The 27,631-nt window shown below is 38.1% G+C and overlaps 2 protein-coding genes across 3 annotated transcripts in view; both read left to right on the top strand.

Annotated features, from left to right (window-relative positions):
- Positions 1–4,074, top strand: part of nisch (nischarin) — a 32,818-nt gene extending 28,744 nt beyond the window's left edge. Inside the window, exon 21 of the mRNA XM_007229590.4 lies at positions 1,112–4,074. Coding sequence (XP_007229652.3) covers positions 1,112–1,746 — 635 coding nt within the window. The 3' untranslated portion in view covers positions 1,747–4,074. The remainder of the gene's footprint in view (positions 1–1,111) is intronic.
- Positions 4,075–10,957: 6,883 nt separating this feature from the next.
- stab1 (stabilin 1) overlaps positions 10,958–27,631 on the top strand; it is an 82,382-nt gene continuing 65,708 nt past the window's right edge. Inside the window, exons 1-17 of one of the 2 annotated variants that reach the window (XM_049471632.1) lie at positions 10,958–11,259; positions 11,434–11,561; positions 13,074–13,189; positions 13,270–13,355; positions 15,237–15,306; positions 15,661–15,756; positions 15,989–16,099; positions 18,430–18,620; positions 19,576–19,706; positions 21,079–21,206; positions 21,331–21,401; positions 23,203–23,349; positions 23,674–23,808; positions 23,937–24,008; positions 24,726–24,839; positions 24,914–24,967; positions 26,150–26,230. In XM_049471632.1, the coding sequence (XP_049327589.1) occupies positions 11,176–11,259; positions 11,434–11,561; positions 13,074–13,189; positions 13,270–13,355; positions 15,237–15,306; positions 15,661–15,756; positions 15,989–16,099; positions 18,430–18,620; positions 19,576–19,706; positions 21,079–21,206; positions 21,331–21,401; positions 23,203–23,349; positions 23,674–23,808; positions 23,937–24,008; positions 24,726–24,839; positions 24,914–24,967; positions 26,150–26,230 (1,815 nt within the window). In that variant the 5' untranslated portion in view covers positions 10,958–11,175. The remainder of the gene's footprint in view (positions 11,260–11,433; positions 11,562–13,073; positions 13,190–13,269; positions 13,356–15,236; positions 15,307–15,660; positions 15,757–15,988; positions 16,100–18,429; positions 18,621–19,575; positions 19,707–21,078; positions 21,207–21,330; positions 21,402–23,202; positions 23,350–23,673; positions 23,809–23,936; positions 24,009–24,725; positions 24,840–24,913; positions 24,968–26,149; positions 26,231–27,631) is intronic. The other variant, XM_049471631.1, reaches the window with a different exon arrangement.

The raw sequence follows: 27,631 nt of genomic DNA, 5'->3' as shown, positions 1-27,631 counted from the left end.
AGAAAACCCTCCTCTATGGAAAGCAGACAAAATGTGTAAACGGTAATAACACATGAATCTTGGATTGCATTTTGTTTTGAAATTGTATGTAAGAAAACACCTAAAAGCTAAAGGTTTGAAAATCTGCAGCTGAATATTTAGCCGATACACATATTTAGACAATATGCAATCTTCTCCCTCAAGAGCACCTTCAAAGTTTGCGCCCTACCAGTGTTACATGTACCCGCATGTGTTGTTGACAGTGGCTCTGGAGACAGGTACAGGTTTGGACAGAAGTTTGGACTCACCTTGATTTCAGTGTTTTTTTTTCCATTATTTTAAAAGTTCTGCCATGTAGATTAATACTAAAATCATCCAAACTATGAGGAAAAACATGGAATATATATAAAAGTACATAATATTAGCGTCTCTTGTTTAGTTGACAGCTTTGCATTTCTTGGCATTTTCTCAGTCAGTTTTATGAGGTAGAGTCAACTGGAATTCAGGCTTTCAGTTAACAGCTGGGCTGAACTTATCAAGAGGTAATTAATTGAATTTCTTGCCTTTTAATGTGTTTAAGAGTATCAGTTGTAAAGTTGTGAAGAGTAGAGTTGGTATACAGTGAACAGCTCAATCGGAGTAATGTTCTAATTCATACTATGGCAAAAACTACTCAATTAAGTAAAAAATAATATAAATGAAGGTCAAAAATTCAAGAACTTTGAAAGTAAGACTTAAGACTGTCTAAAATGTTAAGATTAAACTGGCTCTCATCAGGACCGTCCAGGAAAGAAAACAAAGTTTATGAGAGTTACCAGCCCCAGGAACTGCTACATGATTCCTTATGTGTTCCTTCATAATCTGGATTTACAAATTTAAAATAAAAACATTGAATGAGTGGGTGTGTCCAAATTTTTCACTGGTACTATTATATTGTAGGATTGGATACGATTTAATAAACCATCACAGTATATTTCCTTGATTACAGTGTCAAATTATATTGTGATGTTCTGAATTATAAGCCCTGTATCGTAATAAAGATCATATCACCAGGATATGGCCAATACCACAGCCCTAGAATGCATCACCATGCTAAGCATGCCAATCACCATGCTTCTTTCTTTCAAACCAGGTAAAATGGTGAATTATGAACTGGTTCACTCCAGCAAGGTGAAGTTTGTGTACCCGAGCGAGGAGGAGATTGGAGACCTCACCTTCATTGTGGCGGAGAGAAAGGGCCCTCAGGGATCTGCTCAATCCTTCAATATCCTCTTCTACGTGCTGGTGTTCCAGGTGCGGACCGCTCCGGGCCCTTCATCTGATAAGCAACACCAGCACCAGCTGCAGCCCAAGACCCTCATCCTGACCAGCACGGACGTCTTCCTGCTGGACGAGGACTACATCAGCTACCCACTGCCCGAATTCGCCAAGGAGCCGCCACAGAGGGACAAGTACTGCCTGACTGATGCCCGGCGGATACGTGACCTGGACCGCGTGCTCATGGGATACCAGACGTATCCTCAGGCGCTCACTCTGGTGTTTGACGACGTTCCTGGCCCGGACCTCCTGTGCCATCTTACCATGGACCACTTTGCAGAAGAGCAGGCGAAGGGGGACAGGGTGCAGGGGAACGGCGGGGCTGAGAGCGAGGTCCAGTGGTGCATCTTTGTGCCGGGGGCTGAGAGCAGGGAGCGGCTGATTTCACTGCTGGCCCGCCAGTGGGAGGCGCTGTGCAGCCGTGAGCTTCCAGTGGAGCTTACTGGGTAAAGCATATTTGGAGCTCATGTTCTTTGTGTGTTTTTTTTTTTTTTTTTTAAATCATGCAGTACAAAAAGGGAGGAACAGTAACATTTAGATCTCCCCCAACCAATGCACATACCACACACATAACACACTGTCACATCATCGCTGTTGTAACAATAGAAATGTTCCTGGTTTACACTTTTATATACAAAATTCTAATAAATTAAGATGCTACAAATGGTTCCTTTATCGATGCCACAAAGAACCACTTTTTACTTTGATATAGAACCAGTTTTGAAGCGGAAAGAACCTTTAAACATCAGTTGATGTTCTTCAGTTCGGTTGATCAGTTCTTTAGACCTAAAAGGTTGTAACTTATACTAAAACATCTCTGTTTGGCAAACGTCTAAGGCTATGATCAGACTGCCAACCCAAATCTCATTTTGGTGTACCTAGATTGTATCCAGATTGATTTTTGATAGTCTGGACAGCCAGAAACCACACAAAACACGATTTGGGATCCAGTTGAATCCAAACCACATTTGAAGGTGGTTTGAAATGCGATTCCAGTCAGATTCCAATCATAGTCAAAAGCATTACAGCCTGGGTGCTGTTTTAAGTCACAAAAACATCAAATCCAAAATGAGAAGAGCGCCTAAAGTTTTGCCAACATCGATACCACAGCAACCCATGCAGATACGAGTGTGGTCACTTTGACCACAATACTGCTGACAGTCAGCTCAACACATCTGATCTAAGAAACAAATTTTTTTGCTTGCAGTCTGAACATAGCCTTAGCCACACCCAACCCAACACCTAACATACCTCCTACATCTCTATTTCATCTCTAGTTCCTTAAAGAACTAATGTCATTGATTTTCTATATCATTGCATTTTAAACCATAGACCACTGCAGTCATGTAATCATTTTGTAGCCGGTTTATGGTTTATGCCCATATTTGGGGTTCAGAGTTTGAGGTGAATAAAAAAAAAAAAAAACGCCCATTCATTTCGGCCATATAGAAATGCAGCTTAGACATAGAACCCAAAATATGGGCAAACGAGGATTTCAGAAGGCCGAGTGCAGTGGTATGTTTGTAGCTCCTTTTTTATTTTTGAGACTTTTGATGAACAAACATTTGGTCTACAAAGACCCCTGCAGATGGCTCATAGTATTGCTTCAACCTAACTTCCGCAATATATGTAATAGGTACAGAGCAAAAATGTAGATCAGACCATTGTCTTGCTGCTTTGTCATCAGCGGCTGGAGTCTGAGAGAGTACGGTTGGCCCTCATGCTCTTTCTCTGGGTCAGTACCGTATATTGTGCTCTCTCCCCTCATAGATACTATTGTGATGCTGGCCGGCACAGGCATCTATTACCTGATGTATCAGAGCTGAGGATTCAGCGCTTTCTTCTGAGTGCACTGTAATGTCTTCTAGTAATGCTGCATTTATTACTGGCAGTTAAAAAGAGCCAAGCTGACTTTATATGTATCCAAGGAGGTATGAACTTGTCTTGTCCTCATTTGTCCCGTCTTCTTAGATTCTTTACCTCTCATTTACAAACCTCACAACTGAAAAGTTAGTTTAAGTGCTTCTCAAAGTGGTTCTTCTGTGATTTTGTGCCAAGAACCTGATTTGCCACCTTTATTTTCTAAAAAAAAAAAATCTTGTTACATTGACGCTAAACATTTTAAAATTATGATTTTTGTATAAATTTACTGTTTGACAATGCTGGGTTGGTTATGACAGTGATAATGTGCACATACATAGACTCACACACACCTACACATGTGAATATGTTGGCTAATTTTTTACTCTTTTGTTTTGTAATTCCTTAAATACGGATGCATCCTGGGAAGTTGTGTCTAGAGTCCACATGAGTGTAATGTTTTCTTTTATATCAGGCTTCGAACTTTGACTCGTCTTTTCTTCGCTGCTTTCTTATTGTCTTATTTATCTGCTGCTGTGCACAATCCACAAACAACATGTAAATGACTGAAAAGAACAAAGTGAATTCTGTGTATTATTTTACGTTTCAGACAGTATTCATATTATTATTATTATTATTGTATTTTAATCATAATTAAGTAAATATATACTTTTTTGGACAAAAGCTTTTCTTAGCTGATTTTACTTTAGTGTTTTAAAGACTTTTAGAAGTTATTTTGAGTTGTACTGTCTATATCTCCAGGTTGCACATCCCACAAATGGAAAACAATGTGTTTACAGGATATTGTGGTTCAGTGTGTTTAGGTGCAACACTTTGAGATTATTTCACAGCGGGAATTCTGAACTGAACATGCACTTTTATGAATGACTTTTATGAATAAATGTGGTTAATGCAAAAGCTATGTGTTCTTTATGTACATTGTCTACCCACTCAGAGGAGCAGGGCCAATTGGGATCTCGAACTCCGGATGCTAATTTATGTTTAAAAATGATACTGTGTTTTGGGAAATCGGTACAGTATTTAAATAATATAAATTTGCGGATAACCAGATAATCAGTGGTTGTAATATATATATTAGGGCTGTCAACGTTAAAGCATAAAGTTAGTTAGTTAGCAAAACCAGCAAGCTGATTGGCTGTTTCTCCTGAAAGGCGGAACTTTATCTTTAAACTGTCTCCGTGATAACGTTAAGAGATTTTTCGTTCACACAGCGGTCAGTGGCCTGTCTCCTCATTAATAGCACAGCTGAGCTAAGCGAAACGATTCCTGGCTGCCAGGCCAGGTGACGCCCCTGCTACAAACCAGGCTTAGACAGAACAACCTGAATGACCCCAAATGTGTTTATACTCTGTTTCTGAAGTCACAAGAAACATTAATCAGTATTACATCCTGCTTCTGTGTACACCATGACAACCTCAGGCCTGGGAAATTCTAGCAGAACTGTCTGTTGGGTTTGTGTGATTCAATCAGATCCAATTTGGTCAGATCAGAAGTCACATTAGATTCAGATCAGACCAAAAAACGGAGGAGAATTACTGGAAAGATGGCGGCACAAAAGCAGTTTCCTTAAAAATTACGATAACCACAACATTACCATAGTTTAACATGTAGTTTCAATGTTTTATGGCCATTTTCCTCAAAACAAGCATAAAAAAATGCTAGTAGTTCATCTCAGTAACTAGTATTTGGAGGGTTGCAGGGTTCTCCCAATTCTTAAGGAGAAGATTTAATCCGGGGAAGGGTTACACATTAAAAAAACAAAGAGTAGGGGTACAAAAGAGAAATGAGATTGGGTTTCCTTAGTTTAGTTTCACTCAGGTCAGGTTCAGTTAGATCAGATTTGAGTCTAATCTGACTGAATCTGATCTGAATAAATCTGATTCAACTAGTCAGATCATGCTCAGGTCAGATCAGAGTTTGATCAGATTCTTTTTGATCAGATTCAGTCAGATCAGACTTTTTTGTGTGGATCTCTGAGGTAGTAAAGTGGGAATAATAGGAAACTGTGGGCATGTTGTGTTGTGTTAGAGGGACCAGCATTGGCTTTGTTAGTTTGACCTCATCGTTTCCTGTTATTGTGGGACAGGCCGTGTGTGTGCTGTGTTAAGAGGTCAGAGCGCACAGAGATGTTCTCTGAGCTCTGTGTGTGTGTGTGTGTGTGTGTTTTATTTTCGGGTTGAAGAGTTTAGAGATAAATTATTAATGTCCGTCAGGCTTTGTTTTTTTTTTTTTTTTATAATTTTATTTCTAATTTTTCCCATTTTCTCCCCAATTTACACAGCCAATTACCCAACCCATTCATTAGGACTCCCCCTATCACCAGTGATACCTCAACACACCAGGAGGGTGAAGACTAACACATGCTTCCTCCGATACATGTGAAGTCAGCCACCGCTTCTTTTCGAGCTGCTGCCAATGCAGCATTACCGAGCAGCCAGCGCGCTTGGAGGAAAGCACAGCGGCTCGGCTCTGGTACATCAGCTCACAGACGCCCTGTGCTGCAGACATCACCATAGTGATGTGGGGAAAGAGCGCCATCTACCCACCCAGAGGGAGCAGGGCCAATTTTGCTCCCTCTGACGCCGGCAGCTTGATGGCAAAGCTGCATGAGCTGGGGTTCGAACCGGCGACCTCCTGCTCATAGTGGCAGCGCTTTAGACCGCTGGACCACTCGGCGCCCGTCAGGCTTTGTTTAACAAACCTCCATCTGAGCTGGATTTTATTGGCACTGCACTCAGAATCGCTCCCTATTACAGAAATAGTGCCCTATATGGAGTATCAGCCAATTGACAATGGAGCACTTATTCTGTAATAGTAAATACGTAAAATTGGTGGTGAAAAAAATTAAAGAACACAAATTACTTAAATCAATTTTATTCTAAAACAATATTCTTCTTTATGATGATAGGAAGGAACGAATATGCCATGATGTAATAAACAAAAATTTGTTAAACAAGCCAAAATATGTTCCATACTTTTTTCTTTAACGTAGAATCTTTTGCTTTTCTCATGCCAACTTTGCCCACACATATCTTTAATATTAATCGCAGTGTAGCAAATAATACAAATAAAGAGCAAATATTAATGAGAATGTGTGTTCAGACTTGACTGGTACTGCATATTACTTGTTATATTATTTATAATGTAATATATAATAACATAATATAACAATATATGTATATATATATTTTTTTTTCAAATTAGTTGCAATTACAACAATGTATTTTTTTTCATTTGCTAAATATAAACATAATGAAACTTAATAAAACAAAAAATGAAATCTTATGCAAAATCTTTGGGCACATGTGGTAATGTTTTTGTTTGTTTTTCAGAATGTAATCTTTCTGTACAATGCACCGTACTGCACATTCTCAAACATAAAAAAACATGCATGTGTGTTAAATTAAGTAAATTAACAAAAACTTGAGAATATTGTAGTTCAAAATAATGATAAAAAACATGTTATAAATGTAGAAACACTCAAAAACACAAGTTTTTCAAGTTTTGTTCAGTTACAGTAATACATATAATAATAGTGGAGATATGAAGTACCCCTGACTGATATCATGACCAGCAATGTCAAGTGGTGCTACTTAAAGGTGTAAACTAAATGTGACCTTAAATGTGACTTACTTTTTAGCTGACTGAATTATATTTTTTGCTTTCAGAATTCTCGTAAATGGGAGTGGGACATTATTGAAATATGTGTAAAACAATGCCAGGAAAGGACGGTATGATTCTGATGACACAGCGATGTTCGCTTCTGGTGACAGGCCACAGATGTGGTGTTTTTTTGCAAACCAGCAATAAATGTGTTTCTTTAGTATCTTGTGAAATGAGTAATTAGAAAAGGGTCAGAAAAACTTTGGAGGCCTCTACGATTCAACTCATCAACTCTCACTGCAGGGGGGTGGCATGGTAGTAGGGCTATCATGGGCTATCATGACTTTATATATAAACAACCCCCTGAAAGTGTTCTGAGATTTTCTGGGGCGGTTCTGTTATTTTGCCATTGATAGCAATCCTTTTTTGATTATTGATTACATATTTTATTACTTTATGCCATTCTTTATGTTGACCTGTACACCAATACATTCATTCATTTATCTAATCATCCATTTATGTGGCAGCAGTGCTGAACATTATGTGTCTGATCCAGCAGGTTCACATGTTTTGATCAACCATCAGAATACATGGAAAGAATGAGGTCTGGAATTGCCGGTAGGATTGCTGGTGTCAGAAGAGCACCATCATACAGGCCTTTATGCTGGCATGGTGTCAAGGTTGTTGCCACTTTAATTGTGTGAGTTCAGGAGTCCTTCTAAATTGATCTGAAGGGTTAATTTGCAAAAACAAATGGATATTATTATTTATAGAAACAGAGCCATAAAAAAGTGTTTGCCCCCTTACAGATTTCTGTTGTTTTTTATTTTTTGTCATACTTTTGTCATACATTTTTTTGTAGTGACCAGCCTACTGGCATTAAATGAAGCCACCCCTGCAGGCTATAATTATATTCACAATCTGAGATTGTCCGGTAGAGGAGGTGGGGTCTGCATACTTTTTCAAAATACCTTAGTTAGCAATCAGAAACACTATGATCATTTTACTTCTTTTGAACACCTTTATACCAGTATAATTAATCCAGCATTTTCTTTCATATCTACAGACCACCAGGGCCCTATGTAGAATTCTTAAAAGAATTTAGTGATTTTGTTGCAGATTTAGCAGTATGTAGTAATAAAGATTATAGTAGGACACTTCAACATTAATTTTGAAAAATTGGATGATTCATTAAAAAAGGCATTCACATACATTTTAGAGTCGTTATTGTTCAGAGATTGAAGAGGTGGGAGGTCAGCCTTTTAGTGCTCAGACCATATGCTGGACACTACGTCAAATTGGTCTGCATGGCTGTCACCCCAGAAGGGAGACTCTTCTGAAGTCTTTACACAAGAAAGCCTGCAAACAGTTTGCTGAAGACTTGTCAACAAATGGCATGGACCACTGGAACCGTGTTCTATGGTCTGATGAGACCAAGCTTAATTTGTTTGGTTCAGATGGTCTTACGCATGTGTGGCAGCAATCCGGTGAGGAGAACAAAGATAAGTTTGTGTTGCCTACAGTCAAGCATGGTGGTGGGAATGCCATGGTCTGGGGCTGCATGAGTGCAGCAGGTGTTGGGGAGTTACATTTTATTGAGGGACACATGAACTCCAATATGTACTGAGAAATAATGAAGCAGAGCATGATCTCCTTCCTCCAGAAACTGGGTCGCAGGGCAGTATTTCAGTATGATAATAACCCAAAACAACCCTCTAAGACGACCATACGTTATTTAAGAGGCTGAGAGCAAAGGTACTGGACTGGCCAAGCATGTCTCCAGACTTTAACCCAATAGAACATCTTTGGGGCATCCTCAAGCGGAAGGTGGAGGAGCACAAAGTCTCAAATATCCGGCAGCTCCGTGATGTCTTCACGGAGGAGTAGAGAAGCATTCCAGTGGCAACCTGTGAAGCTCTGGTAAACTCCATGAACAGGAGAGTTAAGGCAGGTTTTAGAAAACAATGTGACTTTAAGAATTTTCACGTGTTTCAAGTGTACTCACTTTTGTTTCCGGTGGTTTAGACATTAATGGCTGTATATTGAGTTATTTTAAGGGAAGAATAATTTTTGCTCTAGCTCTGAGGGAGTTTTTCCTTCTCTTCTTGCTCACTGGGGGGCTCTGTATTTTTGTCTGATTCTCTGTGCTGCGATCGCATTTCTGTAAAGCTGCTTTGCGACAACATCAGTTGTAAAAAGCGCTAAACAAATAAATTTGATTTGATTTGATTTGACAAATACCGTTGCAAAATGCAGCATCTCATAACAGGTAATATTATTATATTAATTTAGACAGTTGGAATAAAGTACGACTAATTAAATAATTTGATTATTTATGATGATTTGCTATTGTTAGATAGCTAGCTGCTACCTGGCTCAGTATTTTTGTTGAAGAATACACCATAAACTACAATTCAGTGTAAACAATATTAAACAATGATAAATAGTAAAAAATATCACTTAACAGTCGCTTTTTATGTGTAGAAACTGAAAAAAACATTTATGTTAGCTCTAGTGCAGGGGTGTCTAAACTTTTTTTGTTGGGGGCCAGAAGGAGAAATATATTTGAAGTCACAGGCCACAGACTCTGTAATAAAACAATTAATGAAATATACCACTTTAAATAATAAATTTTCCTGATTATTTCATTTACATACCATTTTACTTGACTTACTATCTTTATCTTTGACAGTGTTGTGTAAACTAAGATTTTTCAAATTGATGTTTAATTTCATGATGTCTCTTAATATTAAACTCCTTAATTACGGCAACTTTTAGACTCTTTGGACCTGTTTTTCTGCGCTAGAAATGTGCACCCTCTGCGCTTTTAGACTCTTGTTTTGCCCCGTTTTTCTGCGCTAGAAATGCGCACTCTCTCCGCTTTTAGACTCTTTGGCCCGTTTTTCTGCGCTAGAAATGTGCACCCTCTCCGCTTTTAGACTCTTGTTTTGCCCCGTTTTTCTGCGCTAGAAATGCGTACCCTCTCCGCTTTTAGACTCTTTTGCCCCGTTTTTCTGCGCTAGAAATGCGCACCCTCTCCGCTTTTAGACTCTTTGGCCCGTTTTTCTGCACTAGAAATGCGCACCCTCTCCGCTTTTAGACTCTTGTTTTGCCCCGTTTTTCTGCGCTAGAAATGCGCACTCTCTCCGACTCTTTGGCCCGTTTCTGACACCTAGCATTCAAACTTTGAATCTCACATTATAAAAACCTGCTTAACAGCGGGCCAACTTTCATTCTATTTCTAAAATACCGTGCAGGCCGCACCAAAAAAGGAAACGGGCCACAAATGGCCCGCGGGCCGTAGTTTGGACACCCCTGCTCTAGTGGTAGATTTAGCCTCAGCTCAACTTAAGGAAGATAATTTTTTTTACTGAAACATACCACTCAGTTAGCTAGCTACCAGATCAGTCCTGTTTTTGTCTATTGTAATGGCCACCTTATTCTGACAAGCCCACTTTTAAGAGTTATTTTTTCCATGTTTATAATATCTTTTCAGTTCATATGAAATGATTTAAAGTTGTATCATTTTTAAAGTAAACCGAGTCTAAAGTAGCTGCTGTTGTGGACACTGATCATAAAGTAGCTATGCTAATCCAGCATTCCAACAGGCCATTTACCCTTACTGACCTCACCAATGTTCTTGTTGCTAAATGCAAACATTCGTATCAGAGCTGCTACAAATTCTAGTAGAAAATCTTCTGTCCCTGCACAGTAGAGACAGAATAAACCCATCCAAGCACGATAAATTCTTTTTTATATTCTTCATTCATAAGAAACAATGAATGAGCAGGTGTCCCAATACTTTAGTTCATATAGCCAAGTGTTTTACTAATCTGCCAGGTGAGTACCCAAAAAAATGATGTTCTTTATGTGGCTAGAAGTGGTTCTGTTCCATTCCGGTACCTTTACCATTGTATTTAAGAGCGTAGGTTTAGCTGCTGTATACCTCAGTAAAAAGTTGGGATGATCCTACAGTTGGCATCCTGCACTTGTTAGCTGTGACACCTTTTATTTGCTGATTGCCACTGAATAGTTTTGTTTCTTTTTCCGAATTTCGCTGAACCTTGCAGAGTGGTCAGCTGACAAGCACGGATTTCCTAACAGTCATGGGGGCGATTCAGCAGAGGAAATCCGTCCATTTTCCTGTCAGGAAAAGATAATTTTCTCTGACTCCTCTGCTTTGAAACTGGTGTGGGGTAGAACGACAGGCACGGCTTCCCTCTTTCAATGTGGAGCTTGCTGGCATGCTGTTCCCCGAAAGCAAGTGAAGAATTAAAGGTTGGAGGTGGACCAGAACTTTCTGCCTCATGACTCAATTGTGATTAAGGCTAATCCTGAAGGAGGTTGGGTTTTCTTTCATTTGGCTTATCTTGGAAGACATCAGGAGCACCCAGAATGAACGGTGCTTGGTCTCAGGAAGCAGTCATGCTTTATCTCCTGGTTCTGGGACTTATGGTACCATGTAGTTTACAAAGCGAGGTAAGTTGTCCACTGACTTTCTACTATAACACAGTAACTAGCAGCCTTATTGTACCGTTCAAACTTGCACTTGCTTTCTATGCACCCAGTGAAGTTGAACTTTGGTAGGATACCAGCTTTCACCATGCTTGCATGCTTATTTTTTGGTTTTGGTGCCTGTGGCATCTGTTTTAGGCTGGGTCCAATCGCTGCGATGAACCTCGCACCATCCAGCACTCGACACTGTGTACGTCCTGCGCTGCAGCACCTTCCATTGTTTGCCCACCCGGTTTCAGGAAGACCACAACGAATGTTGAATGCCGGTACATAAATCAACACAATACACTTAGGGTGTCTAGTCTTATCTGCATCAAACCAGTGGAATGAAATGATAAGACTGGACACCCCACCTTTCAAAAAGGCAACCAGTCTTAATATAAATATAATAATTTGGGCAAGCATGTTTAATGCTTCATTCCTTCATTGTGGCTTAGTTGCCCATCCCATTGATTTAAAAAGAGCATCTAAAGATTTGCCTGTTCACCTACACTTTTTCATTGACACTATCCAAACAAAACACTATCCTGACGATCTTTAAACAACTTTAGCATCTAGTGTCCAACATCTGTGGATCACTGGGCTCCAAAGTGCCTTTGCAGACTAGAACACTGACACTATGTAGAAAAGTGCAAAGTTAAATCCCAGGTCATGCTGCTTCATCATCAGTGTAGTGCTGGCTCATTCAGGTGTCTTTTAGGGGCATCGGTGGCTTAGCAGTTAAAGCACCAGGATGATGATGACAGGGTTGTCGGTTCCATTCCCAAGTTGGACAAGCTGACAATTTTGGGTCCTTGAAAAAGGCCATTAACCCTCACTACCCCCACTCAGTCCAGGTGCATTTGAAGACACTCTTAGGCTGTCCCTTTTTAAAGTCTACTTCATATGCAGCCAATAAATGTGTTCTTGTTTTTCATGACAAAAAAGGATCTATTGTGTAGATCCTTCAGAAACCATTATATCCTGAAATTTATTGCCACACCCCTGATTTGAGATACTGTTTTTGTCTAATGTCCAAGCTGTTGGTGGAAAGCCCTTCTAATAAATGCATAATTCAGCTACTTTAAGGTGCAGTGATTAACCCTTGTGTGGTGTTCGGGTCTGTGGGACCCGTTTTCATTTGTCATCAAATGATACTAAAAATATATTTTTTCTAACTCAAACTCATTGGCATTGGCTCATTTTTTGTGAAAAACATATATCAAAACACATTTTCAATAAACACACACTGTACACCACCCCCCCCCCCCCCCCCCAAACATTTATATTACATACAGTATGTTTGGCCAAGGGCTAATAAACATTGCTTCATTTGTAAATTTGAAACTAAACACATTTTCTACTCATATCTTGAGTTTAATTCATTTTCTTTTACATTTTATTAAAAAACTAATAAAAAAGAGTAGCACTTTTTGAAAGAAATGTAACATAAGAAAGGTAAAGTGCAAATATTAACCATGTAAGCTGTTTATATTGCTTGCAATTTAGGTGAAGCGAGCATGTGTAAAGCATTTTAATGTAAAATTGCTTAATTTTGCTGAATTAAATACAAGTAACAAAGTAAATGAGTAACAAAAATATGAACACCACACAAGGGTTAATGACAAATGCACACATTCCCACAACTTGTCCAGTCCCTGTAGAGAAGTTTAGACAATAGATCAGGTCTGGACAAAAGGTTTGAGAATACTCACCAAAAGTGGTCCAAGTAAGGACAACCATTGAACCAGTTTAAGACCAGTTTGTTGATGCCCAAGGTTCATTAATGTGGTTTCCAGGTACACGGTGGAAATTGGTGACCGTCTACTGGAGCTACCCGGTTGCTCACGGTCTTGCGAGAAGGTCACCAGCACAAAGAGATGCTGCCCTGGTTTCTGGGGACCCTTGTGTTTGCGTGAGTACTGAACCTCTTTTATATAAACTGATTTACACAGCGCTAACAGCTGGATTCATTGATTAATTGTGTTTCTGCAGCCTGTCCCAGCTGGTCTGGAAAGATGTGTAATTGGCATGGTGCCTGTTCAGAGGGGGCTTCAGGAAATGGCACCTGTGCCTGTGAGGTATTTCAGTTTACAATGTTAATTTCTATTATATACTCGCTGTTTCATATACAGTGAGAGGTATGTGTATTTTTGTGAGTTAATAAAAAAAATGTATTAAAATAACATTAAAAGTACAATAATAAATACAAATCCAGATATACTCTTTTTTACTTGATTATGCTATATATCATCGCTGTCCTATGAAAAACACTTATCTCCATTTTTGTCGATTTTTAGTTTACTACATAATCTTACACTGTGCCAAAAGATCTTGATCAACGGATCAATACAAACTCTTCAAAATGACCTGAAATTAATTATTTTTACATTGACTTCCATTGAAAGTTTACAAGGTTTTTCTCTCTCCAGTAAAGTTTTGGAGATAAATGTTTTTCATTGGACAGCGATGATATAAGTATCCGCTTAACCATACAAATCATTAAACTCAGGTTTCAATCACTTCCATGGCCACAGGTGTTAGAAAGCATCTAGACATATGAATGGCTTCTACAAACATTACTGAAACACATTTAGTCGTAAAATTTCCTTAGTGCTTAATGTTCCACAGCCAAATGTCAGTGCTATTATAACAAAGTGAAAGTGACTGGGGACAAAAGTAACTCACTCTGTCAATGTTAAATAGTGTACTGAGGTCATCAACTTTCTGCAGAGTAAATCACTACAGACCTCCAAACTTCACATGGCCTTCAGATTTATGGAATGGGTTTTCATTGCTGAGTAGCTGCATCCAAGCCTTGCATCACCAAATGCAGGCGAGTTGATACTTTCGTCAATGTGGTGTAGTTTCCACATGGCATTTTTATAGCAATAAAGGCTATACATGCACCCCTTATGTCTTTCGGCTGCATGTACAACAGCCACCTGGGACACCATAGCAACCCCCTGAATCCGCAAACACCTAGCACCCCAATAGAAAACATCCTGTGATACAATAGGAGTTACTAAGCAAAACATAAACAACCACTTAAAATTGCATATCAGGAACCAGTTCAATAATGAGAAAGGGTTAAGGTGCCAATTGTAAGTTTTTCTCCTCATTGTATCTTCTCTGACGAGTGACAGCATGGGAGCATCAAAACAAAACTCTCAACTGACCTGAAAACAAAGATTGTTCAACATCATGGTTTAGGGGAAGGATGTCTCAGAGATTTCAGCTGTAAGTTTGCACTGTGAGGATCATAGTGAGGAAATGGAAGACCACAGGCACAGTTTTAGTTAAGGCCTGAAGTGGTGGCCAAGAAAAATCTCAGATAATCAGAGGAGAAGGATGGTGAGAACAGTCATATTTAACCCACAGACCAGCTCCAAATATCTACATCATCATCTTGCTGCAGATGGAGATACTGTGCATCGTTCAACTATTAAGCACTTGAGGTATGCTAAAGCCAGCTTCATTTTGGAATAAAGTGCTGTGGACTGATGAATTTAAAATTGAGTTATTTGGAGGGCAGTATGCAGGGCAGAAAAAGAACACAGCATTCCAAGACAATCACTTTACTGCTCCCCACAGTAAAATCTGGAGGTGGTTCTAACATGCTGTGGGGCTGTGTGATCAGTGCAGGTACTGGGAATCTTGTTAAAGTTGAAGGTTGTGTGGATTTCAGTCAATATCAGCAGATTCTTGAGAACAATGTTCGCCTGTGCAGGGGCTGGATACGACAAAGACCCTAAACACTGCTCAACATCTAAAAAGGCATTCATGCAGAGGAATAAGTACAGTGTTCTTAAATGGCTATCTCAGTCCTCAAACTTTTTCATACCACTGTATAACAAGTACACTATATGTTCTTTACAAACTGTTCCAATGTGATTTTAATCCAGTATCATTAATGTGAGGCTCACTCTACATCCTGATTGTGTTACCTAATGTGTTTTCAGGAAGGCTTCACAGATTTTGCTTGCCACAAGTGTACCAACACAAATGCCTACGGGGAGAACTGTCAATCAGGTCAGTTTTTAAAAGACAGCCTGCATAATTTCTGAATTATTTAGTCATATAACCAATATTTTGTTTACTATATTAATAACCTTGACTTGGATGAAATTCTAAAGTTTTTTTTTTTTTTTTTTATTGCCACTGTATATGAAATACTGATGATAAAATAATGGCTGATCTGAAAAGTATAAAATACTTTTTTCTATTAAAATTGAACTAAAGTCTATACTCTTTTAACTGACCTTACTTAAGTATTTTATAGCAATAACATTAATACCATGATCATTATTTATGTTATGTTATGTATGGGTGTACATATATAAGGAGTTTTTATGCTGACGGTATGTTTTTTTTCTTCTGCTTTAGAGTGCAGTTGTGTGAATGGACAGTGTAATTCAGGTCCAGATGGGGATGGACAGTGTTACTGTCAACCACCATATTCAGGCCCAAAGTGTGACAAAGGTAATTGATTATTTTTTTCATCTTTTTATTATGACCGGGGTATTCAAACTTCTGCAAACCTTCTTTATGGGTTACATTAGTAGTATTTTAACTTGACCACATAAACTATGTATGACCAAATGATACATAAGAGTAATCACATTTCCTATTTACTGCAGTAGATTATGTTAATATGTAGTAATTATTCCTGTACATGATTAAAATATTAGCATTGTTTTTCCTCTGTGTGCAGTTACTACCGCCTGCTCCAAATGCACTCTGTACTCATACTGTAAAGGTGAGGGGGACAGTGCTGTGTGTGAATGTCTTCCTGGCTTTAAGAAGATTGGACAGATCTGCACAGGTACTGTTCTTAAATGAGTAATATGACTTAACAGAATGATTTGAATGATAGATGTTTGATTGATATTTGTTTGATCTATAGTCCTGCCGTGTTTTTGTATGCAAAGTGTCTAGTTTAATATCTTTTGTTTCTTTGTTTCTTTGTTTGTTATTAGACTTCTTATTAGTCCTTTATTTATAGTCTTTTTTATTAGTCTTAGTGTTTGTTGTCTGCTTTAAACTTTGTTCTTTTTTGCTGCATCCTCAGTCACTCGTACATTATGTACTGTAACATTTACACTGGGAGACTTAGAACATGTGGGGTTGGAAATGAGGGGGTGAGGTAATAAACAGGACAGGTGGAAATACTAATGACTGGGTGGGGCTTAGCATGACAGAAAGACTTGTAGCTTTACAAAGGGAAATAGATGCGTTAGCAGCTCATATGTGGAGCATATTTTGCTCGGGTGAAGAGCACACAGCTCATCTGAAGAACATGCTCAGGTTGAGGAGGAGAAAAAAGACCAGGCGGCTTGCTTTTGCTGTTTTTGCAGAGATGTATGGGTACGAGAGAGAAGCATGTAGCGCATTCCGATTTGACAGTTCACATTCATGTAGCATGTCCATGGATCGGATATGGATTCAGTGTAGAACCACTTATGAAACTGACTCAAATCTGATTAGAAAAAATCAGATCTGGGCCACATTGAGCAAAAAATCAGATTTGAGTCACTTCAGGATGGAAATGTGAATGGAGCCCAAGGTGTGACAATGGCCTAGTTTTTACTTAAATACTCATATATCATACGCCTACTCTGTGGCTGAATGTTGTGGTACAACAATACAGTTGTGTTTTAAATTTATTATAACCTATGTTGCTTTAAAAATACAAACAAGGGCATAGGAGCGGGTTTGATATTGGGGGCACATTTGCTAAAATGAATCAAAGCCCACCATACAGCGACTTCGAACAACATTTGTGGAATTACTTTTAATCACAAATAAACACTTCTGTTTGTTGTTAGTTACATCCAACTAAAGGTCACTTTACAACCTAAACATGTTACTCCACATTACATTTACTGTTGTTAGAAGAAAATGATGCGTGCAATGTCTGAATTATATACATATATAACAAAAACTGATCAGTAATCACCTAGTATTTAAAATAATATAACAGATTTGGTTATTATTATTATTATTATTATTATTATTATTGTTATTAGTAGTAGTAGTAGTAGTAGCATTGGGTCCTGCGCTTTTAATTTTTTCTACAGAAAGCACTTCTTATGATGGTGTCCTTTTATGAAAAAAAATGTAACTTTACCTTTCATAGAGATTTTTGGCAGCAGTTGATATAAACGTTAGATAACCCAAAAGCCATTTTTATTCCAGTATATTGTTATTGTTGTGATGCATTGCTTTCATCACTGATCTCGTGTGTAAAGCTAGCACCCAATGAGGAGACAACTCGGGTCAGTAAAGCTGCTGCGAACTGCAGGACATTTCTAAGCAGGCATCTAAAACTAAAGCCTAAACCAAGTGAAAGAGCACATAATGACCAGAGCCAGTTGCTAACGACAAACACAGCAGCAAAAAATATATATATATTTTTTTCAATAAGTTTCCTGATATATATATTTTTTTATATTCAGTGGATTTAAAATTTAACAAAGGTTGCAGAAATTTAGCAAAATGACTGTTGGTGTCCTAAAAATAGTATCATGAGGACCAGACATATTCTATCAGTAAATCCATTCCTCAATAAAGTATGCAAAACAGTATAGATTTCATGTATAAATGTAACAATGTAAACAAATTACTTGATTATAAATTGTTCTTTTATCTTTTATGACACACAAACAAATGATTGAAAAAAATAATTCATAATTATTAGTCGGAAGGGACCTACACTATTAATACTCTTTAGGAATTACTTATATATCCTGTATGCATAGTCTTGCTTCCCCACTATAGCACACTGACTCCTCCGCGCTCTGCAAAACCAGCAATCTGATTGGCTCTTTCTCCTCAAGGGCGGAACTTTCTCCCAGAACAGGCTCCATAATTGGTGTTAAGAAATTTCTCATTCACACATCGGTCAGTGACCGGTCTCCTCATTAACAGCTGAGTTGAGCCAGAACGATATCATTTTTGGGGGGACTACAATACCTGCACTGCTGAACCATCATTATGCTAATACAGACCTTTAAACCCCACACTTCACAGACTCTTCAGTGTTCTAACAGAGCCCTTTAGAACTGGTACAACAATTAACCTAAACCTAAGCCTAACCAGTTCTTAGTAGTAATTTTTTATTTTTATTTGAACATCTTTTTGGCTTGTTTTCAGGCATCTGTTCACCAAACACATGTGATGTAAACGCTGAGTGTTCGTACGTTGGTGCGGGACAGTTTCAGTGCAAGTGTAAAGAAGGGTACGAGGGGAATGGCAAATCCTGCACCCCCATCAACCGCTGCTCTCAGAATAACGGCGGCTGCCCTGCTAACTCTACAGTGTGTCAGTATGCAGGCCCAGGCAAGGTGAGCTTTGGGTTTCATAGTGATTGTACTCAATTTATAGGTCAGTCGGCAGGGTCAGCATAAGATACTTTACTAATAATACAGTTGCAAGAAAAAGTATGTGAACCCTTTGGGATTACTTGGAATTCTGCATAAATTTGATTATTAAATGTATTCTGATCTTTATCTAAATCACAACTATTGACAAACACAGTCTGCTTCAACTAATACCACACAAACAATTATATGTTTGCATGGTTTTATTGAACACAACATGTTAACATGCACAGTGAGTTGGATTTAATAGTAATATATGTAATTTATCAATGTAGAAAAAAAATCAATAAAGAAATGAAGAAATCTATAGAAGGTGCATACAGTACAGTATATCTATGTCTCAAATTGTTGTTATTTACAACAATTTGGGGCATTAAAATGTAGTTATGTTTAATAATGCCATAATTAGTGTCAATTAATAATTAGTTGAGGAATTGCTTAATCATTTAAAAAAATTATTACTGTCATTAGAAATTCTAATTGTAACTCTTGTTTTAAAAAGTTGCCAAAAATGAGGAATTTGATTGAGTAGTTGTTGTCATTAATCCAAACAGCTAATTTACATCCTCAGGTGCACATGCTTGAGCTAAAATACAGATTTCTTGATCTTATTTCAGATCCTACAACAATCTAAGAAATCTGAGCATGCTGTTTACTGCATATGACAATTAGAAAAATCAGATTGAGCTGCAGTAATCTAAAAAATGACTGTTCATGTAAACGCACTTAATGATCCGGCATGTCATGATATTAATAATGCACTCTGTACATCCAAGATTGGAGTAAAATACATTATATTTGACATATGGACAGTTTTTTATTTAGTAAGCTGTATCATCTTCTGTGTTTAGAGTGGTATTAGTACACTAATGGGCCTGTGTAACGTGTTGTTTAAAGGATGTGCCTGTTTTCCCACCAGGCTAAATGTGTGTGTATAAGTGGAATGGAAGGATCCAACCCTGCTGCTGGCTGCACTCTAAAATCTGCCTGCACCATGAACACATGCCACAGGAATGCTCGATGTGAAACAGGCCAAGACGGAATAGCCAGGTCATCGTCTGCCTTTTTATACCACCATTTTCACTAGCCTTGTTTTTCTGGGATGATTTATGTAACAAAATACTATTTTTATGGTAGCCAGTGCCTTTTACATTAAATTAATTATGTAATCAAGAATTTTATTACAATTCAGTTGTATCACTATTTATAAGGCTTTCATAAACATTAATAATCCTTTATAATACTTATTTTGACATGTATGCTTAGACATAATGGCTAATTATATTGATTTTAAAGAGCAATGCTAAATTCCGTTTATCTTAGAAGCCAGATGACTGGATTAACAATTGAGTCCTTCCAATGAATACCAATACAACCATTTCTCTTACCAAATCAGTTATGTTTACTACTAGTGATATTAAACTGTACAATATGACTGTTTTTAATACTGCTGATGTGTATGCAGGGCAGACATCTTGGATTCAGAATTTGAGGTTGGTAAGGCTGTCCTAACACAGCCTGGCATGTTAAACAGTAAAATGCCAGGGCCTTAACAGAAAACAAATAAACTAAAACAAACAAAAAAAACATTTAAGAATTGTAAAAACAATAGTGTACTGTAAAAATAAAAAAATAAAACTGAAAAAATCATATTATGTTTAAAAAAAGAGGAGGGGGGGATTTTTAGCAATCAATTAATCGGTTTGCAGCCTGGTTTGTTCCACTATTGGGGAACTATGTAGGAGCACAGTCTGGATTGATTTATGTGAATTGTTTGGCAAAGCTAGGAGACGTTGTTATGTTCTATAGAGTTCTAAATCAAAACCTCCACTAGGAGGCACTGTATAAGTGCAGCAGGAGGAGGAGGTAACCTAACAGACGTTTACTGGAAGAAAGCAGCAGCCGGGAGGAAACTCTGTAACTATTAAAAGTATAACTTTTTTTTTTTTAGAAATTACAGATCAAGCCAAAGAGCAGTGAATATTGTTTCCTGCACCAAGAATTTTGGAAATAGAAATAAGAAAGAACACGATAAGGTTTGGCTGACCCACATGGCAACGCCTTTAGCTTAGCTTAACATTGAACTCAAGCCTCAGTATATTAGTATAACAGGCACTATATCACTAGTGATTTCCTGTTAGCAATATTATGATCTTGATCTTCACAGTAATGATGGGAATGTTACGTAGGAATATAACCATATAAAATAACTGCATTATATTTGGGGTAGTATAAATATAGTATAGGATTAGTTAGTAGTGTGGTGTTTGATCCTTATCATCATTAGAGATCCAATAAAGTGGCAAAAAAGTGAACTGTGCTTTAATTCAGAGGTTTTGCTTCAGTGCCTATCAGAAGGCCTGAGGTATGTAGGAGTTTCCTGAAGGCCTCGTCTCTAAATTAAAGTATTTTTTCTTTTCAGGTGCCAGTGCAGTCGTCAGCAGATAAGGGATGGGAAGCGGTGCTATGGTACCATCATGGAGCGGGTTCTGGAGCTGGACAGAGAGGGCAGCCAGGCTGGGAAGCTCACAGGAACTGTGGGACTCTTCGGTAGGGATTCTGAGTTTTCCGCATGAGTCTTTCATCTGCTCTCCAGATCTCAGACGAGTGGACTGGTGTTATCTGATGGGAAGAGATCAAAGCAAAGCTGAAAGTATGTTTTTTTTCCTTGCAGAAAAAGGCTGTGAGCTGGTTCTGAGAAAGCACGGCCCATTTACAGCCCTTGTTCCGGCGGATACGTCACAAGTGAGCTAAACATAAATAGCAGATCTGTTACTGTATGGTAAATCTTAGAACTGCATAATAATTCAGTATCAGTGTTCACCGATCTGGCAGAACTTTATGACCATCTCCTTCTTTCTTAATACTATTTAGTATTGTCAGCTCCGCTGATCAAATTACAGACTGCTTCACTCTGTCATTCTCAGCACTGAGTAACACTGGGATGGTGGTGATGTATGGTGTTTTAGTGTGTGTTGTGCTGATTGGTTAGAGTGTATCAGACACAGCAGTGCTGCTGGAGTTTTTAAACACCTCAGTATCACTGCTTATCCAAGAATAGTCTGCCAACAGCGTCCTGTAAGCCATATTCTTCTGAGAAGCATCCTGTAGGCAGCATCCTGTGAGCAGCATCCTGTGAGCAGCATCCTGTAGGCAGCATCCTGTGAGCAGCATCCTGTAGGCAGCGTCCTGTGGGCAGTGTCTCGGGGGCAGAATCCTATGGGCAGCATCCAGTGGGCAGCATCCTGTAGGCAGCGTCCCGAGGGCAGCGTCCTGATAGCAGCGTCCTGATAGCAGCGTCCTGATAGCAGCGTCCTGATAGCAGCGTCCTGATAGCAGCATGTTATGTATGATTTTACCGGTTGTAACGAGAGGTAAAGCCACTCAGCTGAAGTACAGCGTTATACAGGAGTTTACTATGAACTATTGGCCTGGCTTACCGGAACACTCAGGGTCCCTCAGTGTAGAGCTATTGGGTGGCATTAGCCACTACAGCAGCTAGCCTTAGTGAAAATCTGCAGATCTAAGCTTACTATAGATAAACGGAAGAGCTTTACTCACCCTAATAAACATTTTTCCGGAGAAAAAATACAGTGCATGTTTGACTTTAAAATAATTTTTATTTTTTTTTAAGACTTACAGTTTTGTTTATTTAGTTTAGCCCATTGGTGAGACCTGAAGAATTGGAAGGAAAACATGGCAACACCCCTGTTCCTTACTTGTGTCGCATAATGTGCCTTATAATCCGGTGCACTTCATAGTGCAAAAAATGCGATATATAACTACAAAAAGTCCTAAATTATCAGTGGGTGTGGAAACAATGTGGTCATGTTGTTTGACTGCTGTATACTGTGATTGAAAATGTTTTGAAACACATTTTTTATATTTTAGTATACGTTACTTACAGCATCTCTCACTCATTAACAATTATTACAGGGCACATTACATATTATTGAGCTTATTATTTTTTTTATTATTATTATAGTTATAGGAAATGTACGGTTGCAATGATATTTGCAAGGAAGATAAAAGTTACCAGGAAAAAAACTGAGACTGAGAAGAGAATCTCTTATTCTCTTATTTTATTAAGCTACACATAGTAGTGTGTGATGCAGGTGTAACGCGGCAACATGCCAGAGGTCTCGTTGTGGAGTTGTAAAGATTCCTAATGGTGCCTGTGATAATCCATCCCATGCAACTCGAAAACTCTCACGCAGTGCCTGCAGATTTGATTTGATTTGAGTGGTGATAGCGCGTCCAATAGCATCCCACACAGTTTAAATCAGGGATAGGTCTGGCAGTGTCGCAGCCCGTGGCGTAGTCTCTGTGTCTTTAAGGCAGGCTTTTGAGACGGCAGCAGTATGTAGATGAGCATTGTCCTGTTGAAATAGCTACTGGTTTCAGGACCTCATTAACAGATTATTTAGATCTACCTACACTTCTGCATTCCTGAATAAACTCTTCTCTGCTTTCTTCCAAGAGTGCTTTTGACTTCTTCAGTCACTTCTTCAGGTTGTAAATTTTTATGTGTTAAAATTTACTTCAGATATCCGCGCACAAGCTTAACCACCAGCCCACAGCTGGAGCCATATGTAAACATCACCTCATCCTCGGCCAGCACCTTTACAATGACCTGGAGGGCCGAGACTTCTGGACTTATGGAGGAGAAGAGATCATATTTAAGACAAATAAGGTAAATCAGCAAAAATGTAGATAAAAATTTTTGTTTACACAGTAATTATAGGATTAGTGGGAATTATTTAATCATAAGAGTACTTTATATGATTATTCTGACTGTCGCTTTTAAAATAAATGAAAACTTTAATACGACAAAAATGTGGATATTTATTTTATTACATTTTTATGCATCTAGAGCTCCTTAATTCATTAAAATTAATTGATTTAATAATGATGACATTGTTTGACTAATTATTCGAAATACTTAGCTTTGTTTTACAGAAAGTTATCAATTCTGTGTGTGCATAATAATTTACTCTACTGTTGTCTGTGTTTTCAGCAATTCATCTCAAAGAAGGATCCGGACACTCTGTATACGATTATTCAGACTGATATCCCTGCGGCCAATGGAATTATACACATCATCAACAAGGCATTAACATTAGCAAATATAGACACATCCAGCAGCACTGAGGTATGAATCTGGCCTTCAGTTTCTTAGATTTTGATGATGGTGGTGATAACTGTGCTTCTAAAGGTTGAAACTGACAAGTCAGTGTCTGATCTTCCATGTTCTAATTCTTATCTCTTATTAATCTGCAGTTTTCTTCCAAGACCATTCGAGAAATCATCACAGAAGATGGCCGATTCAATCGATTTCTCTCACTGGTAGACGTAGGTGTCTTTTTATTCTAGTGCTGAGATGATTTTAGATGACTGAGGTATTCAGTCTCAATCACACACTCTTTTCCTTTTTTAAGTTCCAGCCATTTATTTTCCCATTAGATTAATTCAGATATGCAGTTTTTTGTCTTCTTTTGAGCCATTACCTGGACATATAAAGCTATAGCATCTTACAAAAGTTAGTAAACCCCTCACATTTATGTAAATATTTTATTTTATCTTTTCATGGAACAACAATGACGATATGGCAGATTGATACAATGTAAAGTAGTCAGTGTACAGCTTTTATAACACAATGTAAATTCGCTGTGCCCTCAAAATAACTCAACACACAGCCATTAATGTCTAAACCGCTGGAAACAAAGTACACCCCCTAAGTGAAAACGGCCAAATTGTGCCCAATTAGCCATCTTCCCTCCCCGGTGTCATGCGACTTTAGAATGGAGGTCATTCATCAGTGTCCTAAAAAAAATCCTGTTTTGATGCTGATGCACAAGGGGCTCCTGCACCTCCCAGTGTGCTGGCTGCTTAGTGATACTTTATTGATTGGCAGCAGTTGAAAAAAGAACCAGAGTCTGACTTCACACGTATTGGAGGGGGCGTGTTTCGGCCCTCACCCTCCTGGGGTCTGAAGCATTGTAAATCATATTGATATTATGTTGCTTAAAGTTTTATAATATGATCTTTTCCACTGTTACACTTTTACAGAACTGTGGAGCTCCCATGCCGCTCACAGGTCCAGGGCCTCTGACAGTTTTCATCCCGACCAATAAAGCAGTGGACCGGTTCCGAGACGGCAGTCTGATATACATGCTCACTGATGTAATTTTGTTTTCATTAACATGCTCTCTTTACCTCAATCCAGATAATTCAGAATTCATGTCTATCTCCTGCAGGCCAGGCACAAACTCCAGGAGCTCCTCCGCCACCACATGTTCTCCCAGGCAGCCGTGAGTTTACTCTGTGTTTTTAATAGATGTTCCCGTGATCCAAACACTAGACCCAGTTCAGATTCAGAAATGTATTTTCTACCAATATTACATGATAGAAGCTTACTGTATGTCTAATATTAATTTTTAGAAACATTTACAGTATGTGAAACAAAAAAATTGCTAACACTTTACAATAAGGGTACATTAATTAACAGTTCTAATGACATAAAGTTTTTACTGATTATTATTTACACTGGTTAAGACAATCTTTCATTCTGCTCTGATGTTCATTACTGGTGACCCTTACAGCTCTCACCACTGCAGACTGTACCAAAAAGTAGGCTGGTCCTGTCTAACTGCTCGATGGGAAACACTGACTTATATTTATTTATAACTCGCTCTCTGGCCATATGCCATCTTATATCTCATCCATGATTCTATGAAATTATCAGCAACGATTTTATGTTTTACCTTTTAGCCTTTTAATTGTTTTTTGTCCTTTTATTTATTTAATTTTATGTTTTACCTTTGGCCTTCTACCTTTTTATTTATTTTATCCTTTTTTATGTTTTTTATTTGATGTCCAATGTTTACTTTCTTTATAAGCTTAGTGTTATTTTTAGCTACTTCAGTTTTTAGTCCTCTAAATTTTTATTTTATTTTTGTGTTCGTTTTCATTTTAAAAACTTATTTGACGGCTTTAAATTTTAGCTTGTCCACTTATTCTTTTATTCTGAATTATTCTAGTTCTTCTTAATTAAATCTTATATTGTTTGTTTGTTTTTCTAATGCTTTTGTTATTTAATTGTAATTTAATTTTTTCAGTTCTTTTGAATTGAAAATGCTCATATAGTGTTTGGCCTACTTAAGAAAATAAAACCTAAAATAAAACATTTTGGAAAAACTTTACAATAATTGTAACAATTACAGTATTTACAACAACAGTAATAAACATTGTTAAATGGTTTAGTAATGTTTCAACTAATTATTAACTAACACTAAATCTTATTAACCACTGTAAAATTGTAATGCTTAAAATGTGTAATAATTAATGCCTTTACTAGTGTCAATTAATAATTATTTTACACATGTTAATTAATGTAACTCTGCTGTACTCTTAAGTGTTACACTACTTTAGTATGATAGGATATCTTGTGGTATTTTAAATATGTACACTGAATATGTATTTATTTATCACAGGTCACTGTGGACCAGGTGGCCAGTATGAGTGAGATTCAGACCATGGCCCGTCAGGTCATAACTATCAACGCTACTGGTGATGTAAGTGACTGAATATATTTGTGATTAGTGTAGAGCAGGGGTCAGCAGTTGGCCGCTTGAAACATCTAGCCTGTGATATTATTTGAACTATTGTGAGAAAAAAATAAAACACTTCTCCGGCGATTGTTTATATCCCTCCCCTGTCTATTTCTCGGCTCGGCGTGACTTTTGTTTCTGCCCATTTTCGTTTTTTTTCAATCTTGGACTCCCTCTCTCCTCAAAAGAGCATTTTTTCCGGGCTGTGTCCCAATTCAGTAGTTGGGGCAGCGGTAGTGTATTGGACCACGACTGATAACACAGGTTTAATCCCGTGATTATTTTTTCCTTTTTTTTGGGTTAACCTTATTTGAGATCCATCCTGACCTTACTTACATTGTCCTTGTTGCCGAATGCAATCAAATCCTCACTGCAACGCTACAAAATCTAGTAGGAAGCCTTCTTTCCTGGACAGTAGAGACAGTTACTCCAACAAAAGCATAATAAACTCTTTTAATACCATTGATTTAAAAAGAAACAATGAATATGTAGGTTTCCCAAAACAATTATATATAAAGTGGCTTTTAAAAGTATTCATACCCCTTGAATTTTCCACATTTTGTCACCTTAAACATTTTGTCACCCACAAACTTAAATTTTGCATAAGTGTGAAATGGAACTAAAATGATACATGTTTTTCAAAATTTTTACCAAATAAAAATCTGAATAGTGTGATATATCAATTCTTAGTAGAGCCAACATTCACTGCAATTACAACTGTAAGTGCTTTGCACATCTAGAGACTGAGATTTTTGCCCATTCTTCTTTATAAAACAGCTCAAGCTCAGCCAAGTTGGATGGAGCGTCTGTGAACTGCAGATTTCACGTCTTGCCACAGACGCTCAATGCGATTTAAGACTGGACTATTCTAACACATGAATATTATTTGATCTAAACCATTCCACTGTAGCTCTGGCTGTATGTTTAGGGTCATTGTCTTGCTGGAGGGTGAATCTCCTTCCCAGTCTCAGGTCTTTTGTTGCCTTCAACAGGTTTTCTTCCAGAATTGCCCCGTATTTAGCTCCATGATGCTGCCACCACCATGTTTCACAGTGCGGATGATGTGTTTAGCATGAGTTAGAGTTCAGAGTTTCTGCCACACATAGCGCTTTGTATTTAGGACAGAAAGTTCAATGTTGGTCTCATCTGACCACAGAACCTTCTTCCACTGCTGCGACTGCAAACAGCAATTCATATGTTTCTTGTAACAGTGATTTTTTCTTGACACTCTTCTGTAAAGGCCAGATTTGTTGAGCACATGACTTCTGATAGTTGTCCTGTATACAGATTCTCCCACCTAAGTTGTGGATTTCTGCAGCTTCTCCAGAGTGACCATGGGCCTTTTGGCTGCTTCTCAGGCCAGGG

The sequence above is a fragment of the Astyanax mexicanus genome, chromosome 24 (assembly GCF_023375975.1).
Source record: "Astyanax mexicanus isolate ESR-SI-001 chromosome 24, AstMex3_surface, whole genome shotgun sequence".
Classification (NCBI taxonomy): Eukaryota; Metazoa; Chordata; class Actinopteri; order Characiformes; family Acestrorhamphidae; genus Astyanax; species Astyanax mexicanus.
The sequence above is the reverse complement of the archived record's forward strand: the minus strand, read 5'-3'. Positions and strand labels throughout refer to the sequence as shown.